The following is a 22,448-nucleotide window of genomic DNA, read 5'->3' as shown; positions in this document are numbered from 1 at the left end:
CCTTCTGGGAAGCCAGGGAGGTGGGGACAGAACTTGCTTTGAGGGGCTGTGAGGAGCCAAGCCGTACCAGGCAGAGCTAAGTCGCATCCAGGTGCCAACAGCCGCCAATGTGGGGAAACATTCCTGCGTAAAACGGCAGGAGCAGCAGAACAGCTGATCTGGCTCTTCGCACCTAACGCTGTGTCTTTCGTTTGCTTTTTAGGATGGCCCCAGAGGTGATCCTGGCCATGGACGAAGGGCAGTACGATGGTAAAGTTGACGTGTGGTCTCTTGGGATCACCTGCATTGAATTAGGTGAGCCCCCCCCCCCCCCCCCGTGGGTCCACTTGGGTCCCTGGCTTCCGTTCTACTGGCTCCTTTACAAGTCGGCCATCAGCAGGCACACAGGGATCAACCACAGCTGCACGCCATTTATAGCAATAGCAGTCAGACTTATATACCGCTTCATAGGGCTTTCAGCCCTCTCTAAGCGGTTTACAGAGTCGGCATATCGCCCCCAACAACAATCCGGGTCCTCATTTAAAAGAGATAATCCATAAACTCAAAAAGGGAAGAAAAAGGACCCAAACTCCTCCTCCGTAGCACTCAACACCCAAATAAGATTGACACTAGGCCCAAGCACCAAACTGTAAACAACACCTCACCCAGTCAAGGAACCACCAACTTAGACAACCTAACGGTGGACAACAGCCTAATAAATAAGGAACCCCCCAAGAACTCTCCCACTGTCACCGATAGGGCAAGCCGCTAGTATATAAAACCGGAGCAAACCCCACCCACTCCCTACAAGCACTGATGCGGTTACCTAGCTGGGTAATGAAATGTCCGCGAGAAAACAAATACTCTCAGAGAGGCTAGAGCAGTGATGGCAAACGTTTTCGGCACCCGAGCGCCCAAACCAGAATGCCCGTGCAAGCTGGAGCCTGGGAAACCCAAAGACCAGCTGTCTGGCACGCGCACGCCGAGGTGGCACAGTGGTTAGGGTGCAGTACTGCAGGCCACTTCAGCTGACTGCTATCTGCAGTTCAGCGGTTCTAATCTCACCGGCTCAAGGTCGACTCAGCCTTCCATCCTTCCGAGGTGGGTGAAATGAGGACCCGGATTGTTGTTGGGGGCGATATGCTGACTCTGTAACCCGCTTAGAGAGGGTTGAAAGCCCCATGAAGCGGTATATAAGTCTAACTGCTATTGATATTGATATTTTTGATAATTTTGGGTTGTTTTCGGGCCGTTTTCAGGCTGTTTTTCGGGCTGTTTTCTGGCACCCCAGCGCCAGTGAAGACCAGCGTGCAGCTGGTGACGTTGCGTGTGCCCACGTGTGCCATAGGTTCCCAGAGTCGTCGTCCTCCTCTTCCTTCCTCCCTCTCTCCTCCCCTATTTTTCTTGTTTTTTTATTAAATTGGTATGCAGCCCCCTCTCTCCACTAGGCGAACGTTCAGCTTATAACCCCCTAAATAACAGAACCGAACAATGGTGGGATTAAAACATCGGACCTTAAAACGGGGGTGTCAAACTCAAGGCCCACGGGCCAGATCCAGCTGTGCGGGAACCCCCCCCCCCCCGGGGCAATAGCAAAGGGCCAACCCACCAGTGAGCAGAGGGTTGCAGGAGGCCGTCCCAGCCGAAAACGGGACTCGGGGGGCCCCGTTTTCGCTGGCAGAGCACTTGGACCACCACAGGGGCCCCTGATACGAGTGATATTGAGCTGGCAATATGCCCACCCTGGCAACGCAACCCCCCCCCCCCAGGTCAAAAATGAAGTTGGACACCCCTGCCTTAAAAGCTAGCCTAGGGATGGCTAACCTTTTGGTTCTTGGGTATCAAAAATGTGAGCACGCCTATGCGATAGTGTGCCAGCACCCATAATGCAAAGTGCGCCCCCACATGCGCATACGTGCACAACCCCACCCCCACCCCCCCATATGAACTGCACTGCTCACCTCCAACCTGAGCTTGGTCTTTCCTCTGGGGGTGGAGGGCGGGGAAGGCCCTTTTTGCCCTCCCCAGGCTTCAGGAAAGCCCCCGGAGCCTGGGGAGGGTGAAGAAAGGCCTCCCCCAGCCTCCGGAAGCAGGAAACGGATCATTTCCGAACTTCCAGTAGTCCCACTGGGCCTGTTTTTCACCCTCCTACAGCAGTGTTTCTCAACCTTGGCAACTTGAAGATGTCTGGACTTCAACTCCCAGAATTCCCCAGCCACCATGATCATCATTGCAAAGGATTCTGGGAGTCGAAGTCCACACATAAAGAATGATCTAGGCCAGTGTTTCTCAACCTTGGCCACTTGAAGATGTCCGGACTTCAACTCCCAGAATCCCCCAGCCACCATGATCATCATTGCAAAGGATTCTGGGAGTCGAAGTCCACACATAAAGAATGATCTAGGCCAGTGTTTCTCAACCTTGGCAACTTGAAGATGTCTGGACTTCAACTCCCAGAATTCCCCAGCCACCATGATCATCATTGCAAAGGATTCTGGGAGTCGAAGTCCACACATAAAGAACGATGTAGGCCAGTGTTTCTCAACCTTGGCAACTTGAAGATGTCTGGACTTCAACTCCCAGAATTCCTCAGCCACCATGATCATCATTGCAAAGGATTCTGGGAGTCGAAGTCCACACATAAAGAACGATCTAGGCCAGTGTTTCTCAACCTTGGCCACTTGAAGATGTCCGGACTTCAACTCCCAGAATTCCCCAGCCACCATGATCATCATTGCAAAGGATTCTGGGAGTCGAAGTCCACATATAAAGAATGATCGAGGCCAGTGTTTCTCAACCTTGGCCACTTGAAGATGTCTGGACTTCAATTCCCAGAATTCCCCAGCCAGCGAATGCTGGCTGGGGAATTCTGGGAGTTGAAGTCCGGACATCTTCAAGTGGCCAAGGTTGAGAAACACTGCTCTAAGGCATCAGGAGGTGCCTCCTAGGCCAGTGTTTCTCAACCTTGGCCACTTGAAGATGTCCGGACTTCAACTCCCAGAATTCCCCAGCCACCATGATCATCATTGCAAAGGATTCTGGGAGTCGAAGTCCACATATAAAGAATGATCGAGGCCAGTGTTTCTCAACCTTGGCCACTTGAAGATGTCTGGACTTCAACTCCCAGAATTCCCCAGCCAGCGAATGCTGGCTGGGGAATTCTGGGAGTTGAAGTCCAGACATCTTCAAGTGGCCAAGGTTGAGAAACACTGCTCTACAGACTATGGAAGCTTTTCTGGAGCCTGGGGAGGTTGAAAACGCCCCCCCCCCCTCTTCTGGAAAGCTGAAAATCAGCTGGCTGGCGCACACATGTGCACTGGAGCTGATAGCTCATGTGCCGGCAAATATGGCTCCATGTGCCATCACGGAGCTAGAGCATTAAAATTAATATTAAGCGGATAACATCTCACCTTCATTCTCTAAATATCTCACACACAACCCCCCCCCCCCCCCACACACCCTGGGGGCTGTGAACTGGTATCTGCCGCACAACCACAGGCGAGCATGCAAATCTTGATTTCCGCCCGTGCGGGATTCGGTTGCGCGCGAGAAACCCACCCCCTGCCGCCACCACTGCCAGTCCCTGGAACCCCAAAAGGTTTGGGGACCACTACTCTAAATCGCCACGTCTCACAGATCCGTTTGGTGCGACCGCCGGGGCGGTTTTCTCCGCTGGGGGCAAAGTGGGAGAGTTGGCAACGGGTGTGGTTGCATCGGTGGGTCTTCCTCATTCCCGTCCCCCCAAACCCGGGGTCTCAGGGACAGGAGGGGGGGGGTCAGTGGGGGCGAGAGCGGAGGCATCCCCCGCAGGATCTAAAGCCCACCCTTTTCTCTTTCGCACAGCGGAACGGAAGCCCCCGTTGTTTAACATGAACGCCATGAGTGCCTTATATCACATAGCGCAGAATGAATCCCCCCTCCTCCAGTCCAGCGAGTGGTGAGTCGTGGCGGGTCTCCGAGGGGGGCGTGGAAGAGGTTGGGGACTGAGCTGAGCCCTTGGGGAGGGCAGCCCCCTCAGGTTGGCCGGCTTATCTGTCTGTCTATCATCTACCTGCCTACCTACCTATCCTCCCTTTTTCTCTAACATTAACCTGTCTATATATATATATATATATATATCGTGTCTGTCTGTCTGTCTCTATATCATCTATCTGTCCATATACATCATCTACCATTATTTATCCATCTGTCCATCTCCCCATTTGTCCATCCCTCTGTCCATCTATCCACCCATCTACCTACCTCTGTCTGTCAATGTCTCTCTGTCTGTCTGTCCATCCATCCATCCACCAACCCACCCACCCACCTACCTACCTACCTACCTACCTACCTACCTACCTACCTACTTAATTACCTGTTTGCCCATGTCTGTCTGTGTCCATCCATCTACCTACCAACATCTGTCTGTCTGTCTATCTGTCCACCTACCTACCTACGTGTCCGTCTGTCCATCCATCTACCCACCTACCTACCTGTGTCTGTCTGTCTATCCATCCACCCACCTACCTACGTGTCTGTCTGTCTGTCCATCCACCTACCTACCTACCTCTGTCTGCAATGTCTGTCTGTCTGTCTGTCCATCCATCCATCCACCAACCCACCCACCCACCCACTTAACTACCTGTTTGTCCATGTCTGTCTGTCCATCTATCTACCTACCTATATCTGTCTGTCTGTCTGTCTGTCCGTCTATCTATCCACCTACCTACCTACCTTTGTCTGTGTCTGTCTGTCTGTCTATCCATCCACCTACTGTCTGTCTATCTGTCTATCCATGTGCCCGCCTGCCTGCCCACCCATCCATCCATCCATCCATCATCTATCCACCTACCTATCTACCTCTGTCTGCCTCTGTCTGTCTATCTATCACCTGTCACTGTCATCTATCTATGAATCGATCAATCTGTCTGTCAATGGACCACGGGTTCTAGTCCCGCCTCAGCCATGAAAGCCACCTGGGGGTCTTTGGGCCAGCCGCTCTCTCTCAGCCCCACCCACATCACAGGGTGGGTGTTGTGGGGGAAAGAGGAAGGTCCATTGTACACCTTGGCAGCCTTGGGCTATTTCTAAAAATAAGGAAGGTGGGATGAAAACCAGTAAATCTTTATCATCTGCATCATCTATTATCTCTCTTCTCACCCATCATCTACCGGTGTATCCATCCATCCATCCTCTGAAGATCTTTCTCTCATAGCTTCTGAGCCACTCTTTCCTTCTTTAACCAATTTCTTTGGATTTGTTTTGCACACAATGACAATAAAGGCTTTCCCCACCTGTCTGAATGGGGCAGAAAGCCCCCGTCAGCCCCTCCTCTCTTGTCTCCTCCCCCCCCTCGGTCTTTAAAAAAAAAAAAAAAGCCAGCCAAAATCTCCAGAGGAAAATGAATTTGGGGCCCGAAGCCTAAAATCCACGTCCCCCTCCGTTCCTCCCCTCTGCAGGTCTGACTATTTCCGAAACTTTGTAGATTCCTGTCTCCAGAAAATCCCCCAAGACAGACCAACGTCCGAGGAGCTCCTGAAGGTGGGTCCGGCATCGGCCCCCTCCCCTTCGAGGCAGAGAGTTGGGGGGCCATCTCTCTTCCGCTCTGGCTTCCGCCCATATTCTCTACCGAGCCCAACACCCCACCCCCCCAACCTCTGGAGCTCGGGGTCTGCATGAGAGTTTTTCCCGGTTATCTGTGGATCTCTTGACCTTGAGATCAGAGGGAGGTTCCTTCCAGTTTGGACCGGTCCGGCCGAATAGGTAGCAACTCGGCTGGACATGTGACGATACCGGTTCTACCCTGGGCGCCGCCATTTTTATTTTCTGTTCTGCCACCTGCTCAGAACAATCTCCATTGAAAAAATGTATCCCCCCCCCTTTTTTTTTTAATACTGTGCGCATGCCAGAATCAGAGATGGGCCATTTTTTGCCAAAATTGAGGTGTTTTTGCCATACCCCAGCCTCTAGAATCCCTCTGCAGGCTTCAGCAGGGCTAGGGGAAGGGGAAAATGACTCCGTTTTTGCAAAAAAAAAACAAAACGGCCCATTTTCTGGCCGAGGGAGTTTTTCCCTTCCCCCAGGGGGAGGTGGTGGGGGGGAGGACAAAAACTTTTTTTTCTTACAGGGTAGTTTGTAGGTGCTCCCTTCGCGCCGACAAGGCTGGAGCCCCTTCCCCCTCCCCATATCAAAACTTTTCACCACTGTCAAGACGGGTAGAGAGGGATGGGAGAGAGGATGGGAGGGAGGGTGAGAAGGAAGGGAGGGAGTGGATCGGGAGAGAGGAGGGGAAGTAGGGTAGAGGAGGATGATGGAGGGAAGATAGAAAGTTGGAGGGGGGTGGAAGAAAGAGGTATACGGAGAGGGGAAGAGGTATATTGGGTTTGTATTTGGGGGAGGGTATTTTTGACAAGAGGAATTGCGATTATTGTTTAATATTGTATGGCGCCAGCTATGCACAGTATATATGTGAGTGTATGAAAATGACAAAATGGAAAAATAAAAACTTTTAAACTCCTGGGGGAAAAAAAAAACTTTTCACCACTGTTTTGGTGGGCGTGGCTTGGTGAGGGGGGAGGTCATGTGACTGAGTGTGCGTGAGTGATGTCAAGTTGGCCATGCCCACTCGGTCACAGCCCCCCCTTTCATCTAGCCACGCCCACTGAACCCGTAGCAAAAAAAACCCCACCCCTGGCCTGAATGCAGCCTTGGTGCTCCTTGGTTTCCCAGAATCCCCTTCCCTAAGAGCTCTGGGAGGACGAGAGGCCCAATCCATCCCGCCATGCCGGGTTGGGCTGGACCAGGAGAGAAAGGATACAGGTACGCCTCCACTTGTGACCAAGTGGAGTCTCAAATGTCCGTTGTTAAGCAAGACAGCTCAGTTCAGTGACTTTGGCCCGATTGGACGACCAGTGATTTTAGTGATTTATTGACATTTGTAGGCCGCCCTTTTCCCTGAGGGGACTCAGGGCGGCTCACATAAATCAGGGAAGGGGAAATGCAGACAATAACAAAGACACATATAATAAAACAGTAACCAACATGCATTCATCATTCGGGAGGGGCAACTATCTTCATCCCCAGGCCTGACGGGCTAGCCAGTTCTTCAAGGCTGTGCGGAAGGCCTGGACGGTGGTGAGGGTACGAATCTCCATGGGGAGTTCGTTCCAAAGGGTCGGGGCTACTACTGAGAAGGCCCTCCTCCTTGTAGTTGCCAGCCGACACTGGCTGGCCGATGGAATACGGAGGAGGCCCAATCTGTGTGATCTTATTGGTCGCAGGGAGGTAATTGGCAGAAGGCGGTCTCTCAAGTATCCAGATCCACTACCATGTAGGGCTTTATGGGTGATTAACAGCACCTTGAAGCGCATCCGGAAGTCGACAGGTAGCCAGCGCAGCTCGCGGAGGATAGGTGTAATGTGGGTGAACCGCGGTGCACCCACAATCGCTCGCACGGCCGCGTTCTGCACCAGCTGAAGACGCCGGATGCTCTTCAAGGGCAGCCCCATGTAGAGCACATTGCAGTATTCCAGATTTGTGACCTTCACAGCATCCTCCTGGTCACAGGGTCAAAATCCAGGTGCTCTTCAAGCGACCTGTATTTACGACGGTTGCAGTCACGGGATTCCCCTTTTGCAACCTTCTGCCAAGCAAAGTCAATGGGGAATCCTGCCTCCGGTTGCGGTCAGCCACGATGTAGAAAAGACATGGAGACTCTAGAAAGAGAGCAGAGAAGAGCAACAAAGAGGATTAGGGGACTGGAGGCTAAAACATATGAGGAACGGTTGCAGGAACTGGGTATGTCTAGTTTAATGAAAAGAAGGACCAGGGGAGACATGATAACATCTTCCAATATCTCAGGGGCTGCCCCAAAGAAGAGGGAGTCAAGCTATTCTCCAAGGCACCTGAGGGCAGAACAAGAAGCAATGGGTGGAAACTAATCAAGGGGAGAAGCAACTTAGAACCGAGGAGGAATTTCCTGACAGTGAGAACAATTAATCCATGGAACTACTTGCCTCCAGAACTTCTGTGTGTTCCATCCCTGGAGATTTTTATGAAGAAACTGAATAGCCATTTATGTGATATGGTGTAGGGTTTCCTGCCTAAGCAGGGGGCAAGACTAGAAAACCTCCTAGATCCTTTTCAAATCTGTTCTGTTCTGTTCTGTTCTGTTCTGTTCTGTTCTGTTCCTGTTCTGTTCTATTCTATGCTCTGCTATTCTATTCTATTCTGTATTTTTTATTCTATTCTATTCTGTATTTTTATTCTATTCTATTCTGTATTTTTATTCTATTCTGTAGTTTTTATTGTATTCTGTAGTTTTTATTCTATTCTATTCTGTATTTTTTATTCTATTCTATTCTGTAGTTTTTATTCTATTCTATTCTGTATTTTTTATTCTATTCTATTCTGTATTTTTTATTCTATTCTATTCTGTATTTTTTATTCTATTCTATTCTGTATTTTTTATTCTGTTCTATTCTGTATTTTCTATTCTGTTCTATTCTGTATTTTTTATTCTATTCTATTCTGTATTTTTTATTCTGTTCTATTCTGTATTTTTTATTCTATTCTATTTTGTATTTTCTATTCTGTTCTATTCTGTATTTTTTATTCTATTCTATTCTGTATTTTTTATTCTATTCTATTCTGTATTTTTTATTCTATTCTGTATTTTCTATTCTATTCTATTCTGTATTTTCTATTCTATTCTATTCTGTATTTTTTATTCTATTCTATTCTGTATTTTTTATTCTGTTCTATTCTGTATTTTTTATTCTATTCTATTCTGTATTTTTTATTCTATTCTATTCTGTATTTTCTATTCTGTTCTATTCTGTATTTTTTATTCTATTCTATTCTGTATTTTTTATTCTGTTCTATTCTGTATTTTTTATTCTATTCTATTCTGTATTTTTTATTCTATTCTATTCTGTATTTTTATTCTATTCTATTCTGTATTTTTTATTCTATTCTATTCTGTATTTTCTATTCTGTTCTATTCTGTATTTTTTATTCTATTCTATTCTGTATTTTTTATTCTGTTCTATTCTGTATTTTTTATTCTATTCTATTCTGTATTTTTTATTCTATTCTATTCTGTATTTTTATTCTATTCTATTCTGTATTTTTTATTCTATTCTATTCTGTATTTTTTATTCTATTCTATTCTGTATTTTTTATTCTGTTCTATTCTGTATTTTTTATTCTATTCTATTCTGTATTTTTTATTCTGTTCTATTCTGTATTTTTTATTCTATTCTATTCTGTATTTTTTTATTCTGTTCTATTCTGTATTTTTATTCTATTCTATTCTGTATTTTTTATTCTATTCTATTCTGTATTTTCTATTCTGTTCTATTCTGTATTTTTTATTCTATTCTATTCTGTATTTTTTATTCTATTCTATTCTGTATTTTTTATTCTATTCTGTAGTTTTTATTGTATTCTGTAGTTTTTATTCTATTCTATTCTGTATTTTTTATTCTATTCTATTCTGTATTTTTATTCTATTCTATTCTGTATTTTTTATTCTATTCTATTCTGTATTTTTATTCTATTCTATTCTGTATTTTTATTCTATTCTGTAGTTTTTATTGTATTCTGTAGTTTTTATTCTATTCTATTCTGTATTTTTTATTCTATTCTATTCTGTATTTTTTATTCTATTCTATTCTGTATTTTTATTCTATTCTATTCTGTATTTTTTATTCTATTCTATTCTGTATTTTTTATTCTATTCTATTCTGTATTTTTTATTCTATTCTATTCTGTATTTTCTATTCTGTTCTATTCTGTATTTTTTATTCTATTCTATTCTGTATTTTTTATTCTGTTCTATTCTGTATTTTTTATTCTATTCTATTCTGTATTTTTTATTCTATTCTATTCTGTATTTTTTATTCTATTCTATTCTGTATTTTTTATTCTGTTCTATTCTGTATTTTTTATTCTATTCTATTCTGTATTTTTATTCTATTCTATTCTGTATTTTTTATTCTATTCTATTCTGTATTTTTATTCTATTCTATTCTGTATTTTTATTCTATTCTGTAGTTTTTATTGTATTCTGTAGTTTTTATTCTATTCTATTCTGTATTTTTTATTCTATTCTATTCTGTATTTTTTATTCTATTCTATTCTGTATTTTTATTCTATTCTATTCTGTATTTTTTATTCTATTCTATTCTGTATTTTTTATTCTATTCTATTCTGTATTTTTTATTCTATTCTATTCTGTATTTTCTATTCTGTTCTATTCTGTATTTTTTATTCTATTCTATTCTGTATTTTTTATTCTGTTCTATTCTGTATTTTTTATTCTATTCTATTCTGTATTTTTTATTCTATTCTATTCTGTATTTTTCTATTCTATTCTGTATTTTTTATTCTATTCTATTCTGTATTTTTTATTCTATTCTATTCTGTATTTTTTATTCTATTCTATTCTGTATTTTCTATTCTATTCTATTCTGTATTTTTTATTCTATTCTATTCTGTATTTTTTATTCTGTTCTATTCTGTATTTTTTATTCTATTCTATTCTGTATTTTTTATTCTGTTCTATTCTGTATTTTTTATTCTATTCTATTCTGTATTTTTTATTCTATTCTATTCTGTATTTTTATTCTATTCTATTCTGTATTTTTTATTCTATTCTATTCTGTATTTTTTATTCTATTCTATTCTGTATTTTTTATTCTGTTCTATTCTGTATTTTTTATTCTATTCTATTCTGTATTTTTTATTCTGTTCTATTCTGTATTTTTTATTCTATTCTATTCTGTATTTTTTTATTCTGTTCTATTCTGTATTTTTTATTCTATTCTATTCTGTATTTTTTTATTCTGTTCTATTCTGTATTTTTTATTCTATTCTATTCTGTATTTTTTTATTCTGTTCTATTCTGTATTTTTTATTCTATTCTATTCTGTATTTTTTATTCTGTTCTATTCTGTATTTTTTATTCTATTCTATTCTGTATTTTTTTATTCTGTTCTGTTCTATTCTGCATTCTATTCTATTCTACTCTATTCTTTACCATTCTAATTCCTATTCTATTCTATTACGTTCTATTCTATCCTAATTTCTGTTCCATTTTCTATTCTATTCTTTGGAAGACACTCTCTCTTGGGAACCATGTTTCTAACTTAACATCTGCAGCGATTCCCTTAACAACCGTGGCAAGAAAGGTCGTAAAAACGAGGCAAAGCGCACTCAACAACTGTCTTGTCTTGGCAACGGAAACCTTGAGCTCCATTTCGGTTGTCAGTCCAAAACTACCTATGTTTTTCTTCCGGGAGAAATCCCCTTCGTGCGCCCCCGCGCCCGAGAGAAGAGACCAGGGCATCATCTCATCCTGTTTCAGGATTCCGGATCGAGGATCTCCCTGGAGGCTCATTTCTCTGGGGGAGGGGAGGTCTTGGGGAGAGGGCTAACCGAGCCGAGGTGGCGCAGTGGTTAGGGTGCAGTACTGCAGGCCACTTCAGCTGACTGTTATCTGCAGTTCAGCGGTTCAAATCTCACCGGCTCAAGGTTGACTCAGCCTTCCATCCTTCCGAGGTGGGTGAAATAAGGACCCAGACTGTGGGGGCAATATGCTGACTCTGTAAACCGCTTAGAGAGGGCTGAAAGCCCTATGAAGCGGTAGATAAGTCTAACTGCTATGGCTATCTATCTATCATCTATCTATCTATCTATCTATCTATCTATCTATCTATCTATCTATCTATCTATCATCTATCTATCTATCTATCTATCTAATCTTCTTATCCTATCTATCAGCCATCTGTCTTTCTCTGTCTCTCTACCTATCATCCATCATCTCTCTCTCTCTCTCTCTCTCTCTCTCTCTCTCTCTCTCTCTCTCTCTCTCTCTCTCTCTATCTATCTATCTATCTATCTATCTATCGTCTATCTGGGTGAAATGAGGACCCAGACTGTGGGGGCGATATGCTGACTCTGTAAACCGCTTAGAGAGGGCTGAAAGCCCTATGAAGCGGTAGATAAGTCTAACTGCTATGGCTATCTATCTATCATCTATCTATCTATCTATCTATCTATCTATCTATCTATCTATCTATCTATCTATCTATCATCTATCTATCTATCTATCTATCTATCTATCTATCTATCTATCTAATCTTCTTATCCTATCTATCAGCCATCTGTCTTTCTCTGTCTCTCTACCTATCATCCATCATCTCTCTCTCTCTCTCTCTCTCTCTCTCTCTCTCTCTCTCTCTCTCTCTCTCTCTCTATCTATCTATCTATCTATCTATCTATCGTCTATCTGGGTGAAATGAGGACCCAGACTGTGGGGGCGATATGCTGACTCTGTAAACCGCTTAGAGAGGGCTGAAAGCCCTATGAAGCGGTAGATAAGTCTAACTGCTATGGCTATCTATCTATCATCTATCTATCTATCTATCTATCTATCTATCTATCATCTATCTATCTATCTATCTATCTATCTAATCTTCTTATCCTATCTATCAGCCATCTGTCTTTCTCTGTCTCTCTACCTATCATCCATCATATCTCTCTCTCTCTCTCTCTCTCTCTCTCCTCTCTCTCTCTCTCTCTCTCTCTCTCTCTCTCTCTCTCTCTCTCTATCTATCTATCTATCTATCTATCTATCGTCTATCTGGGTGAAATGAGGACCCAGACTGTGGGGGCGATATGCTGACTCTGTAAACCGCTTAGAGAGGGCTGAAAGCCCTATGAAGCGGTATATAAGTCTAACTGCTATTGCTATTGCTATTCCTTGTGCTCTGCCCCACAGCATGTCTTTGTGGTCCGAGACCGCCCGGAAACGGTGTTGATAGACCTGATCCAGAGAACCAAGGACGCCGTGAGGGAGCTGGACAACCTTCAGTATCGCAAAATGAAGAAGCTCCTCTTCCAGGAGGCCCACAACGGACCAGCAGTGGAAGCCCAGGAGGAGGAAGAGGTAGGAGGGGAGGGAAGGCTCTCTAGGCTCCTTGCTCTCTGATCTGGGTGGTTTTCTGCCAGGGGTTTCATTACCTAGTTTGTGATGTGGAGGAAGAGGAGCAGAAGGGAGTCAAGCTATTCTCCAGGGCACCTGAGGGCAGGACAAGAAGCAATGGGTGGAAACTAATCAAGGAGAGAAGCAACTGAGAACTGAGGAGGAATTTCCTGACAGTGAGGACAGTTAACCAATGGAACAGAAGTCGCCTCCAGAAGTTGTGAATGGCCCAACACTGGGAGTCTTTAAGAAGATGTTGGATAGCCATTTGTCTGAAATGGTATAGGGTTTCCTGCCTAGGCAGGGGGTTGGACTAGAAGACCTCCAAGGCCCTTTCCAACTCTGCTATTGAATTGTGTTGTACTGTAATTGTATTAATGAAAAGAACTAGGGGAGACATGATAGCAGTCTTCCAATATCTCAGGGGTTGCCCCAAAGAAGAGGGAGTCAAGCTATTCTCCAAGGCACCTGAGGGCAGAACAAGAAGCAATGGGTGGAAACTAATCAAGGAGAGAAGCAACTTAGAACTGAGGAGAAACTTCCTGACAGTCAGAACAGTGAATCAGTGGGACAGAAGTTGCCTCCAGAAGTTGTGAAGGCCCCAACACTGGAAATCTTTAAGAAGATATTGGAAAGCCATTTGTCTGGAACGGTGTAGGGTTCCCTACCTAGGCAGGGGGTTGGACTAGAAGACCTCCAAGGTCTCTTCCAACTCTGCTTTTGTATTGTATTGTATCGTATTAGGGTAGAGGGGAATGATGGAGGGAAGATGGAAAGTTGGAGGGGGGCGAAATGGCTGGCTGGGGAATTCTGGGAGTTGAAGTCCACAAATCTTAAAAGTTCCCAAGTTTGGACACCCCCTGCCATAAGTGTTTAAAGTGCTCTTAAGTCATTTCTCTCGGTGCCGTTGTAACTTCAGTCACTAAATGAACCGCCGTAAGTCGAGGACTCCCTTTGCACTTCTCCTTGGACGGGACGGCCCTGCTCTCAACCCTTCTCTCTTCTCTCCCCGCCCCTACGCAGGAGCAAGACGCCAGCATGGGCCGGACGGGAACCGTCAACAGCGTGGGGAGCAACCAGTCCATTCCCAGTATGTCCATCAGCGCCAGTAGCCAAAGCAGCAGCGTCAACAGCCTCCCGGACGCCTCCGACGACAAGAGCGAGCTGGACATCATGGAAGGAGACCACACGGTGATGTCCAACAGCTCCGTCATCCACCTGAAGCCGGTGATTGGGCTGGGGGGCGTGGAGGCGCTTTGCGAAGGGGCGGGGGCAGGAAGTGACCTCACCCGCGTCTGGACGGAGGGCCCCGCCAGGCGGTCCTTGGCTCCCTCTGAGCCGGGTCGTTTCCTTGCCAAGCGTTTCGTTAGCTGAACTAGGGAACGTCATCAGTGCTAGAAGGAAGGAGGAGGAGGAGGACTTCTGGGGGGGTCTGGAGAGCTCTCTGAGCATGGCGGTTCTCTGGCAGGCCTTTCACGACGCAAACGAAATAACGTCGTCGGTGCTGGCACTTCTCACCCTGATGGTGTTCCCTGGCTGGGTGATGAAATGCCTACAAGGAAACCAAGAATCTTAGGGAGATCCAGGAACTCTTCAGTCGTCCTTCTCCTCCCCACCCCTCCTTCTCCTCTCCACAAACCTCCCGTCCCTTCTAGCACTGATGACATTACCTAGTTGGGCCACGAAAGGTCTGCAATAAAACCACTAAGCTCAGAGAGTGCCAAGGACACCACGGTCCTCTCCATCTTCATCCTCCTCTTCCACGTCCTCTTTCTCCTCTTCCTCCTCTTTCTCCTCCTCCTCCTCTTCCTCTCCACAACCCCCCCTCCCTTTTAGCACTGATGACATTACCTAGTTGGGTAATGAAACGTCTGCAATAAAACCACTAAGCTCAGAGAGCACCAAGGACCCCACAGTCCTCTTCCTCTTCATCCTCCTCTTCCTCGTCCTCTTTCTCCTCCTCTTTCTCCTCTTCCTCTCCACAACCCCCCCTCCCTTCTAGCACTGATGACATTACCTAGTTGGGCCACGAAACATCTGCAATAAAACCATTAAGCTCAGAGAGTGCCAAGGACGCCACAGTCCTCTTCATCCTCCTCTTCCTCTTTCTCCTCCTCCTCTTTCTCCTCTTTCTCCTCCTCCTCTTTCTCCTCCTCCTCCTCTTCCTCTCCACAACCCCCCTCCCTTCTAACACTGATGATGTTCCCTAGTTGGGTAATGAAACGTCTGCAATAAAACCACTAAGCTCAGAGAGCATCAAGGACCCCACAGTCCTCTTCCCCTTCCTCTTCCTCTCTTCCTCCTCCTCCTCCTCCTCTCCACAACCCCCCCTCCCTTCTAGCCCCGATGATGTCACCTAATGAAACTTCTAGAAAAAAGCCACCAGGCTCATGGAGAAGCAAGGACACTTCCGTCCTCCTCCTCCTCTTCTCCTTCCCTCCCTCTTCCTAGCACTGATGACATTACCTAGTTTGGGTAATGAAATGTCTACAAGAAAACACCCCGGCTCGAGAGAGAGAGAGCACTAAGGACCCCTCATTTCAGCCCCGAGCTACAAATATTCTCCTTTAAGGATCTCGTGATACCGTTGTGGCTTCAACCAGAAAGTTAACATTTCGGGGGGGGGGGTCAACTAAAACAGGGGGTCCCCAACCCCAGGCCAGGGGTCAGTACCGGTCTGTGGCCTGTTAAGAACCAAGCCACAAAGATGGAACGTGAGCGACAGGCAAAGGAAACCTCGCATGTGAGGGATCTTGGTTGCGCACTCCTCCCACCCCCCACCCCCTTTCTGCAGTCTTTGGGGAAATTATCTTCCGCACAAGCCAGTCCCTGGTGCAGTGTTTCTCAACCTTGGCAACTTGAAGAGGTCCGGACTTCCACTCCCAGAATTCCCCAGCCAGCATTCGCTGGCTGGGGAATTCTAGGAGTTGAAGTCCGGACCTCTTCAAGTTGCCAAGGTTGAGAAACACTGCCCTGGTGCTTAAAGTTTGGGGGCTGCTGAACTTAAAAGCTTGGCTCCTAGTCTCTGGTGTTGGGACCTGCCTTTGATTTCATCCCAATGGCCTTCACCACCTCCATTCTCTTCTCCCGTCCCCAGGAGGAAGAAAACTACAGGGAGGATTCAGACGCCCGGCTGAGAGGATCGGAGCCCCAGTCTCCGCCCCAAGCGACCCGCCACCGAGCCCACTACCGCAACCGAGAGCACTTTGCTACCATACGCACAGCTTCCCTGGTGAGTAGGCGGGCTTGAACACCCTGGCCATGCGCTGGCGGGCCCTTCAGACCAGCCCCTCGCTGCCCATCTCGTTTTCAGAAAACTATTCATTCATTCTCTCTCTCTCTCTCTCTCTCTCTCTCTCTCTCTCCCTCTCTCTCTCTCTCCCTCTCTCTCCCTCTCCCTCTCCCTCTCCCTCTCCCTCTCCCTCTCCCTCCCTCCCTCCCCCTCTCTCTCTCTCTCTCTCTCGCTTTCAATCTAGCTATTTATATCTAAAATCTGTCATCTATGTCTATCTAAAATCTTATTGTCTCTCTGTCTGTCTATATCTAAATCTATATCTATCTATCTCTATATCTATCTATCTATCTATCTATCTATCTATCTATCTATCTATCTAAAATCTTATTGTCTCTGTCTATATCTATATCTATATCTAAAATCTTATTGTCTGTCTGTCTGTCTGTCTGTCTGTCTGTCTGTCTGTCTATCTATCTATCTATCTATCTATCTATCTATCTATCTATCTATCTATCTATCTATCTATCTATCTGTTCTGACCCCCTCCTTGACGGCTCGTTAACAAATGCAGGCAGGCAAACTTAAAAGGACTTTTCTTTATCAGTTTTCAGTTCAAACTGGCTTCGAGCCCAGAAATAACATAAACATAAATCTCTGATAAGAATTCAAAACAAAAGCTCTTACAAACGCTGCCCTTCTTCCACCGTCTCCACGGATCAGGTTTACATGAAAACGCCAAAGCACTTATCCAAGTGTAACAGGCATAATCACGAGTAATAAGCAAGCAATATTGTACCAGACACGGAACACACGAAGGAACGACGTTGACTCCAGCAACTGGGGCGTGGCAGCATCCTTCCTTTTATCTCCCAAACTTCCTTCCACAAGCCCCAGCTGCATACTGAATTTTGTATCCCGAAAAACCTCTCAGCAGAACTGCTGTCACAACACTATCTATCTAAAATCTTATTGTCTGTCTTTCTGTCTGTCTGTCTATATCTATATCTATATCTATCTATCTATCTATCTATCTATCTATCTATCTATCTATCTATCTATCTATCTATCTATCTATCTATCTATCTATCTATCTATCTATCTATCTATCTATCTATCTATCTATCTACCTACCTACCTACCTACCTACCTACCTACCTACCTACCTACCTACCTACCTATCTATCTATCTTATCTATCTATCTAGCTCTATCTTATCCGTGGCACGACAAAACCGCGCTACGCAAAATAGCGGAGATTAAATCGCGTCACTAAAGTTGCGACGTCATCATCGCGCGTCATCACCGCGGGGACAACAGCGCGGTGACAGAAGGGCGTTCTACATGCTTCGTTCTTTGCCCGGCAGAGGCAGGCCGCCCTCTTCTTCCTCAACAACATCTCCTTGGATGGGCGGCCGCCGCCACCGGGCAAGCCCGCTTCGCCGGCCCCGGGAGAGCCTCAGCCGCCGCTACCGCCCGCCCTGCCTCTTCCTCCGTGGGAGGCGCCGGCGGCGGAGGCCGCCCGTCCAAGGAGATGTTGTTGAGGAAGAAGAGGGCAGCCTGCCTCCGCCGGGCAAGCCCGCTTCGCCGGCCCGGGAGAGCCTCAGCCGCCGCCGCTGCCGCGTCCTCCTCCGCTTCCTGATGCCCCCCGCGGCTGTGCTGGACCCTTCCCGCGGGCTGCTGCTGCTGGGCAGCCCGCTTTGCCCCGTGCCCGCTGCCGCTGTCAGCTGGAGGAGGAGGGCTACCTTTGGAGGCAAAGAACGAAGCATGTAGAACGCCCTTCTGTCACCGCGCTGTTGTCGCGGCGGTAGGGTCGTTTTTTTATTAGCGCTTCGGACGCCGCGGATTTGCCTCCGCACTTATGTCGGCGCGGATAAGGGCATCGCGGTTTTGTGGTGGAACCATCTTATCTATCTATCTATCTATCTATCTATCTATCTATCTATCTATCTATCTATCTATCTATCTAAAATCTTATTGTCTGTCTGTCTGTCTATATCTATCTATCTATCTATCTATCTATCTATCTATCTCTATCTTATCTATCTATCTATCTAAAATCTTATTGTCTGTCTGTCTGTCTGTCTATATCTACCTACCTACCTCTACCTACCTACCTACCTACCTACCTACCTATCTATCTATCTATCTATCTATCTATCTATCTATCTAAAATCTTATTGTCTGTCTGTCTGTCTGTCTATATCTATATCTACCTACCTACCTACCTACCTACCTACCTACCTACCTACCTACCTACCTACCTACCTACCTACCTACCTATCTATCTATCTATCTATCTATCTATCTATCTATCTATCTATCTATCTATCTAAAATCTTATTGTCTGTCTTTCTGTCTGTCTGTCTGTCTGTCTGTCTATCTATCTATCTCTATCTATCTTATCTATCTATCTACCGTATCTATCGTATCTATCTATCTATCACTTCCTGTATTAGTTACAGGTACTCCTCAACAAACGACCACAATTGAGCCCAAAATTTATGTTCTAAGTGAGAAATTTGTTAAGTGAGTTTTGCTCCAATTTGTCGAGCGAACGACTGCATTTTAAAGTCAGTAACCCAGTCGTTAAGCGAATCCGGCTTCCCCGTTAGGTCTGCTTATCAAGAAGGTTGCAAAAGGGGATCACGTGACCCCGGGACACTACGACCGTCCCAGCCTAAAAACGGGCCCCCCGGTGGGGCTTCTCGTTCCTTCTCAGGTGACCAGACAGATGCAGGAACATGAGCAGGACTCGGAGCTGCGGGAACAGATGTCCGGCTACAAGCGCATGAGGCGGCAGCACCAGAAGCAGCTGATGGCGCTGGAGAACAAGCTGAAAACGGAGATGGACGACCATCGCCTGCGGCTGGACAAGGACCTGGAAACGCAGCGCAACAACTTTGCGGCGGAGATGGAGAAGCTGGTCAAGAAACACCAGGCGGCCATGGAGAAAGAGGTGAGGGGGCACCGGTGGGCGCCAAGGCTTCTCTGTGGCCACTCTTCCCAGTTCTGGTCACCGCGAGACAGGAAAGATGTTGAGGCCGTAGGAAGAGAGCGGAGAAGAGCAACGAATCCTTCTCGAGGATTAAGGTGGCTGGAGGTTAACCGTCTGAGGAAGCCGAGTTTCGATAAAGGAGAAGAGTTGCAGCTCAGGGTTCTTAAGGCTAAGCTGGGCGGTTTTCTTGCAGACGTTTCATGACCCAACTAGGGAACATCATCAGTGCTGGAAGGGAGGGGGGTTGTGGAGAGGAGGAGGAGGAAGAGGAAAGGAAAGAGGAGGAGGAGGAGGAGGACTGTGGGGTCCTGGGTGCTCTCGGAGCTTGGTGGTTTTCTTGCAGACGTTTCATGACCCAACTAGGGAACATCATCAGTGCTAGAAGAGAGTAGGGGTTGTGGAAAGGAGGAGGAAGAAGGAGAAGAAGAAGAAGAGGAGGAGGAGGAAGATTGTAGGGTCTCTTGGTGCTCTCTGAGCTTGGTGGTTTTCTTGCAGACGTTTCAAGACTCAACTAGGGAACATCATCAATTCTAGAAGGGAGTAGGGGTTGTGGAAAGGAGGAAGAGGAAAGGAAAGAGGAGGAGGACTGGGGGGTCCTGGGTGCTCTCTGAGCTTGGTGGTTTTCTTGCAGACGTTTCATGACCCAACTAGGGAACATCATCAGTGCTAGAAGGGAGTAGGGGTTGTGGAGAGGAGGAGGAGGAGAAGAACTGTGGGGTCTTTGATGTTCTCTGAACTTGGTGGTTTTCTTGCCGACGTCTCATGACCCAGCTAGATAACATCATCCTCACGACTAGCCCTGATGATATTACCTAGTTTCAAAGAAACAGCCAAGCTTAGCGAGCACCAAGAAGCTAGGTGTGTCTAGCCCATTGAAGAGGACTAGGGGGGGTCGTGATAGCACCATTCTAGTATTTGAGGGGCTTCCCCAAAGAAGAGGGGCTCCACCTCATCTCCAAGGCTCCCGAAGGCAGGACAAGAAGCAACAGATGAAAACTGAGGAGTAATTTCCTGACGGTGAGGACAATTAATGAGTGGAAGGGCTTCCCTCCAGTGGAAGTTGTGGGTGCGCCAACAAGGGAGTTTTCAAGAAGAGATTGGACAACCATTTTGACTGGGATGTTAGAGGGGCCTCCTGCTTCAGCAGGGGGTTGGATTAGAACAGTGTTTCTCAACCTTGGCAACTTGAAGATGTCTGGACTTCAACTCCCAGAATTCCCCAGCCAGCATTCGCTGGCTGGGGAATTCTGGGAGCTGAAGTCCAGACGTCTTCAAGTTGCCAAGGTTGAGAAACACTGGATTAGAAGACCTCCAAGGTCCCTTCCAGCTCTAGGATTCTACAGAAGGAAGGAAGGTGGGAAGGAAGGAAGGAAGAGAGGAAAAAAGGACAGAAGAGAGAAAGCCAAGACAGGAAGCAAGGGCGGGGAAAAGGGGAGGAAGGAAGGAAGGAAGGGGGAGGATGGAAGAGAGGAAGAAGAGAGAGAGTCCAGACAGGAAGCAAGGAGGGGAAAAGGGGAGGAAGGAAGGGAGGGAGGGAGGGAGGGAGGGAGAGGATGGGAGAGAGGAAAAAAGGACAGAAGAGAGAAAATCAAGACAGGAACCAAGGGAGGGGAAAAGGGGAGGAAGGAAGGAAGGAAGGAAGGAAGGAAGGAAGGGGGAGGATGGAAGAGAGGAAGAAAGGTTAGAAGAGAGAAAGTCAAGACAGGAAGCAAGGGAGGGGAAAACGAGAGGAAGGGAGGAATGAAGGGCAATGTCCACGCTAACGGATGGAAACTAATGAAGGAGAGAAGCAACTTAGAACTAAGGAAACACTTCCTTCCAGGAGTAGCGGGTACTCCCATCCCTGGATGCTTTCAGAAAGAGACTGGAGAACCATTTGTCTGAAATGACATGGAATCTCCTGCTGGAGCAAGGGAAGGGGTTGGACTAGAAGACCTCCGAGGTCCTGTCCATCCTTGGGATCCTATGAGAACTGGGTACAAGGAAGGCAGCTGGGCGTAGAGGTGAGGTCGGGGTGCCGGTCTGCCTAAACCAGGTTAGGCCCGGGGCTCCCCAAGGTGTGGGTCCTAAAGGGCTCAGCCTCTTGCTCTCCTCTTGCGCAGGCGAAAGTGATGGCCAACGAGGAGAAGAAGTTTCAGCAACACATCCAGACGCAGCAGAAGAAAGAGCTCAACAGCTTTTTGGAATCCCAGAAGAGAGAGTACAAGCTCCGCAAAGAGCAGCTCAAAGAGGTAACCGGGGGCCGGGGGGGGGGCAGGGTTGACTCATTCATGTATTGCCAGGCCCCCAAACCACGTCCCTTCTTCCAACCCGGGAACTTTATTGCTTCACACCTACAGACAGAATCTTGCCGGAGTGAAGTCTGCTGTCTTTGCCTTTTGCAAAACACCCTGGGAACTATCAGGGAGGCGCCCTCTTCGCCCTCTTTCTCTCACACCTGATATCCAGGCTGAGTTGCCTCTTCCTCCTCCTCCTTTGCAAAGGCAGATAGTAGACTTCACTCCGGCAAGATTTGGTCTGTAGGCGTGGAGCAATAAAGATGCAGCCCTTCCCTCCCTCCCTCCCTCCCTCCCTCCCTCCCCCTCCCTCCCTGGGAATCCAGCTCCTCTCTCTATTCCCCTGATGGCAAACCCTATGGCAGGCGTGCCTGAAATGGCGCATGGAGCCATGTTGCCTCGCACATGCGGAGTGACCTGTTCCTCTTCCGGGTTTCTAGCATGCATGCGCACGCGATGATCGGCTGTCCTTTTGTGCTGCAGCAGTGCTGGTCTTCTGTTTTCCGGCGCGAGCATCGTGCCGGCCAGCTGATCGGCGCATGTGCAGGCACGGCAGTAACCAGAAGACTTGCTGGCCCAGTGTATGGGTTCTGGGAAGTCAGGGGAGGGAAGGTTGGGGGTGGTGGAGGAGAGGGTGGGATGCATATTAGGCTTGACGATTTTAATGTAATATGATTGCACATGTATACTGTCTTCTCTTATTTATTTATTTTTTAAACTAAGATATGTTAAGTATATTGATATGGAAGCATAAATACCATCAACATAGAGTGGAGTTTGCTCAGAAGCTGAAATACACCAATGAGAGGAAGAGTGGGAAACAGAGGGGAGAAGAAAGATGGGAAGAGAGGGATAGGAGAGAGGAAGAGTGGGAAACAGAAGGGAGAAGAATATAGCAATAGCAGTAGACTTATATACCGCTTCATAGGGCCTTCAGCCCTCTCTAAGCGGTTTACAGAGAGTCAGCATATTGCCCCCAACAATCTGGGTCCTCATT

At 46.6% G+C, this 22,448-nt stretch overlaps 1 protein-coding gene across 1 annotated transcript in view; it reads left to right on the top strand.

Annotated features, from left to right (window-relative positions):
• TAOK1 (TAO kinase 1) overlaps window positions 1-22,448 on the top strand; it is a 57,233-nt gene that overhangs the window by 16,469 nt on the left and 18,316 nt on the right. The window contains exons 7-14 of the mRNA XM_087702910.1: window positions 203-294; window positions 3,823-3,916; window positions 5,418-5,499; window positions 12,743-12,910; window positions 13,970-14,173; window positions 16,044-16,178; window positions 18,900-19,136; window positions 21,278-21,406. Of these exons, the coding sequence (XP_087559036.1) occupies window positions 203-294; window positions 3,823-3,916; window positions 5,418-5,499; window positions 12,743-12,910; window positions 13,970-14,173; window positions 16,044-16,178; window positions 18,900-19,136; window positions 21,278-21,406 (1,141 nt within the window). The remainder of the gene's footprint in view (window positions 1-202; window positions 295-3,822; window positions 3,917-5,417; window positions 5,500-12,742; window positions 12,911-13,969; window positions 14,174-16,043; window positions 16,179-18,899; window positions 19,137-21,277; window positions 21,407-22,448) is intronic.

Source organism: Thamnophis sirtalis, unplaced genomic scaffold (assembly GCF_051295495.1).
Source record: "Thamnophis sirtalis isolate CommonGarterSnake01/CBP01778 unplaced genomic scaffold, rThaSir2_p1.2 scaffold_17, whole genome shotgun sequence".
Taxonomy (NCBI): domain Eukaryota; kingdom Metazoa; phylum Chordata; class Lepidosauria; order Squamata; family Natricidae; genus Thamnophis; species Thamnophis sirtalis.
The sequence above is the reverse complement of the archived record's forward strand: the minus strand, read 5'-3'. Positions and strand labels throughout refer to the sequence as shown.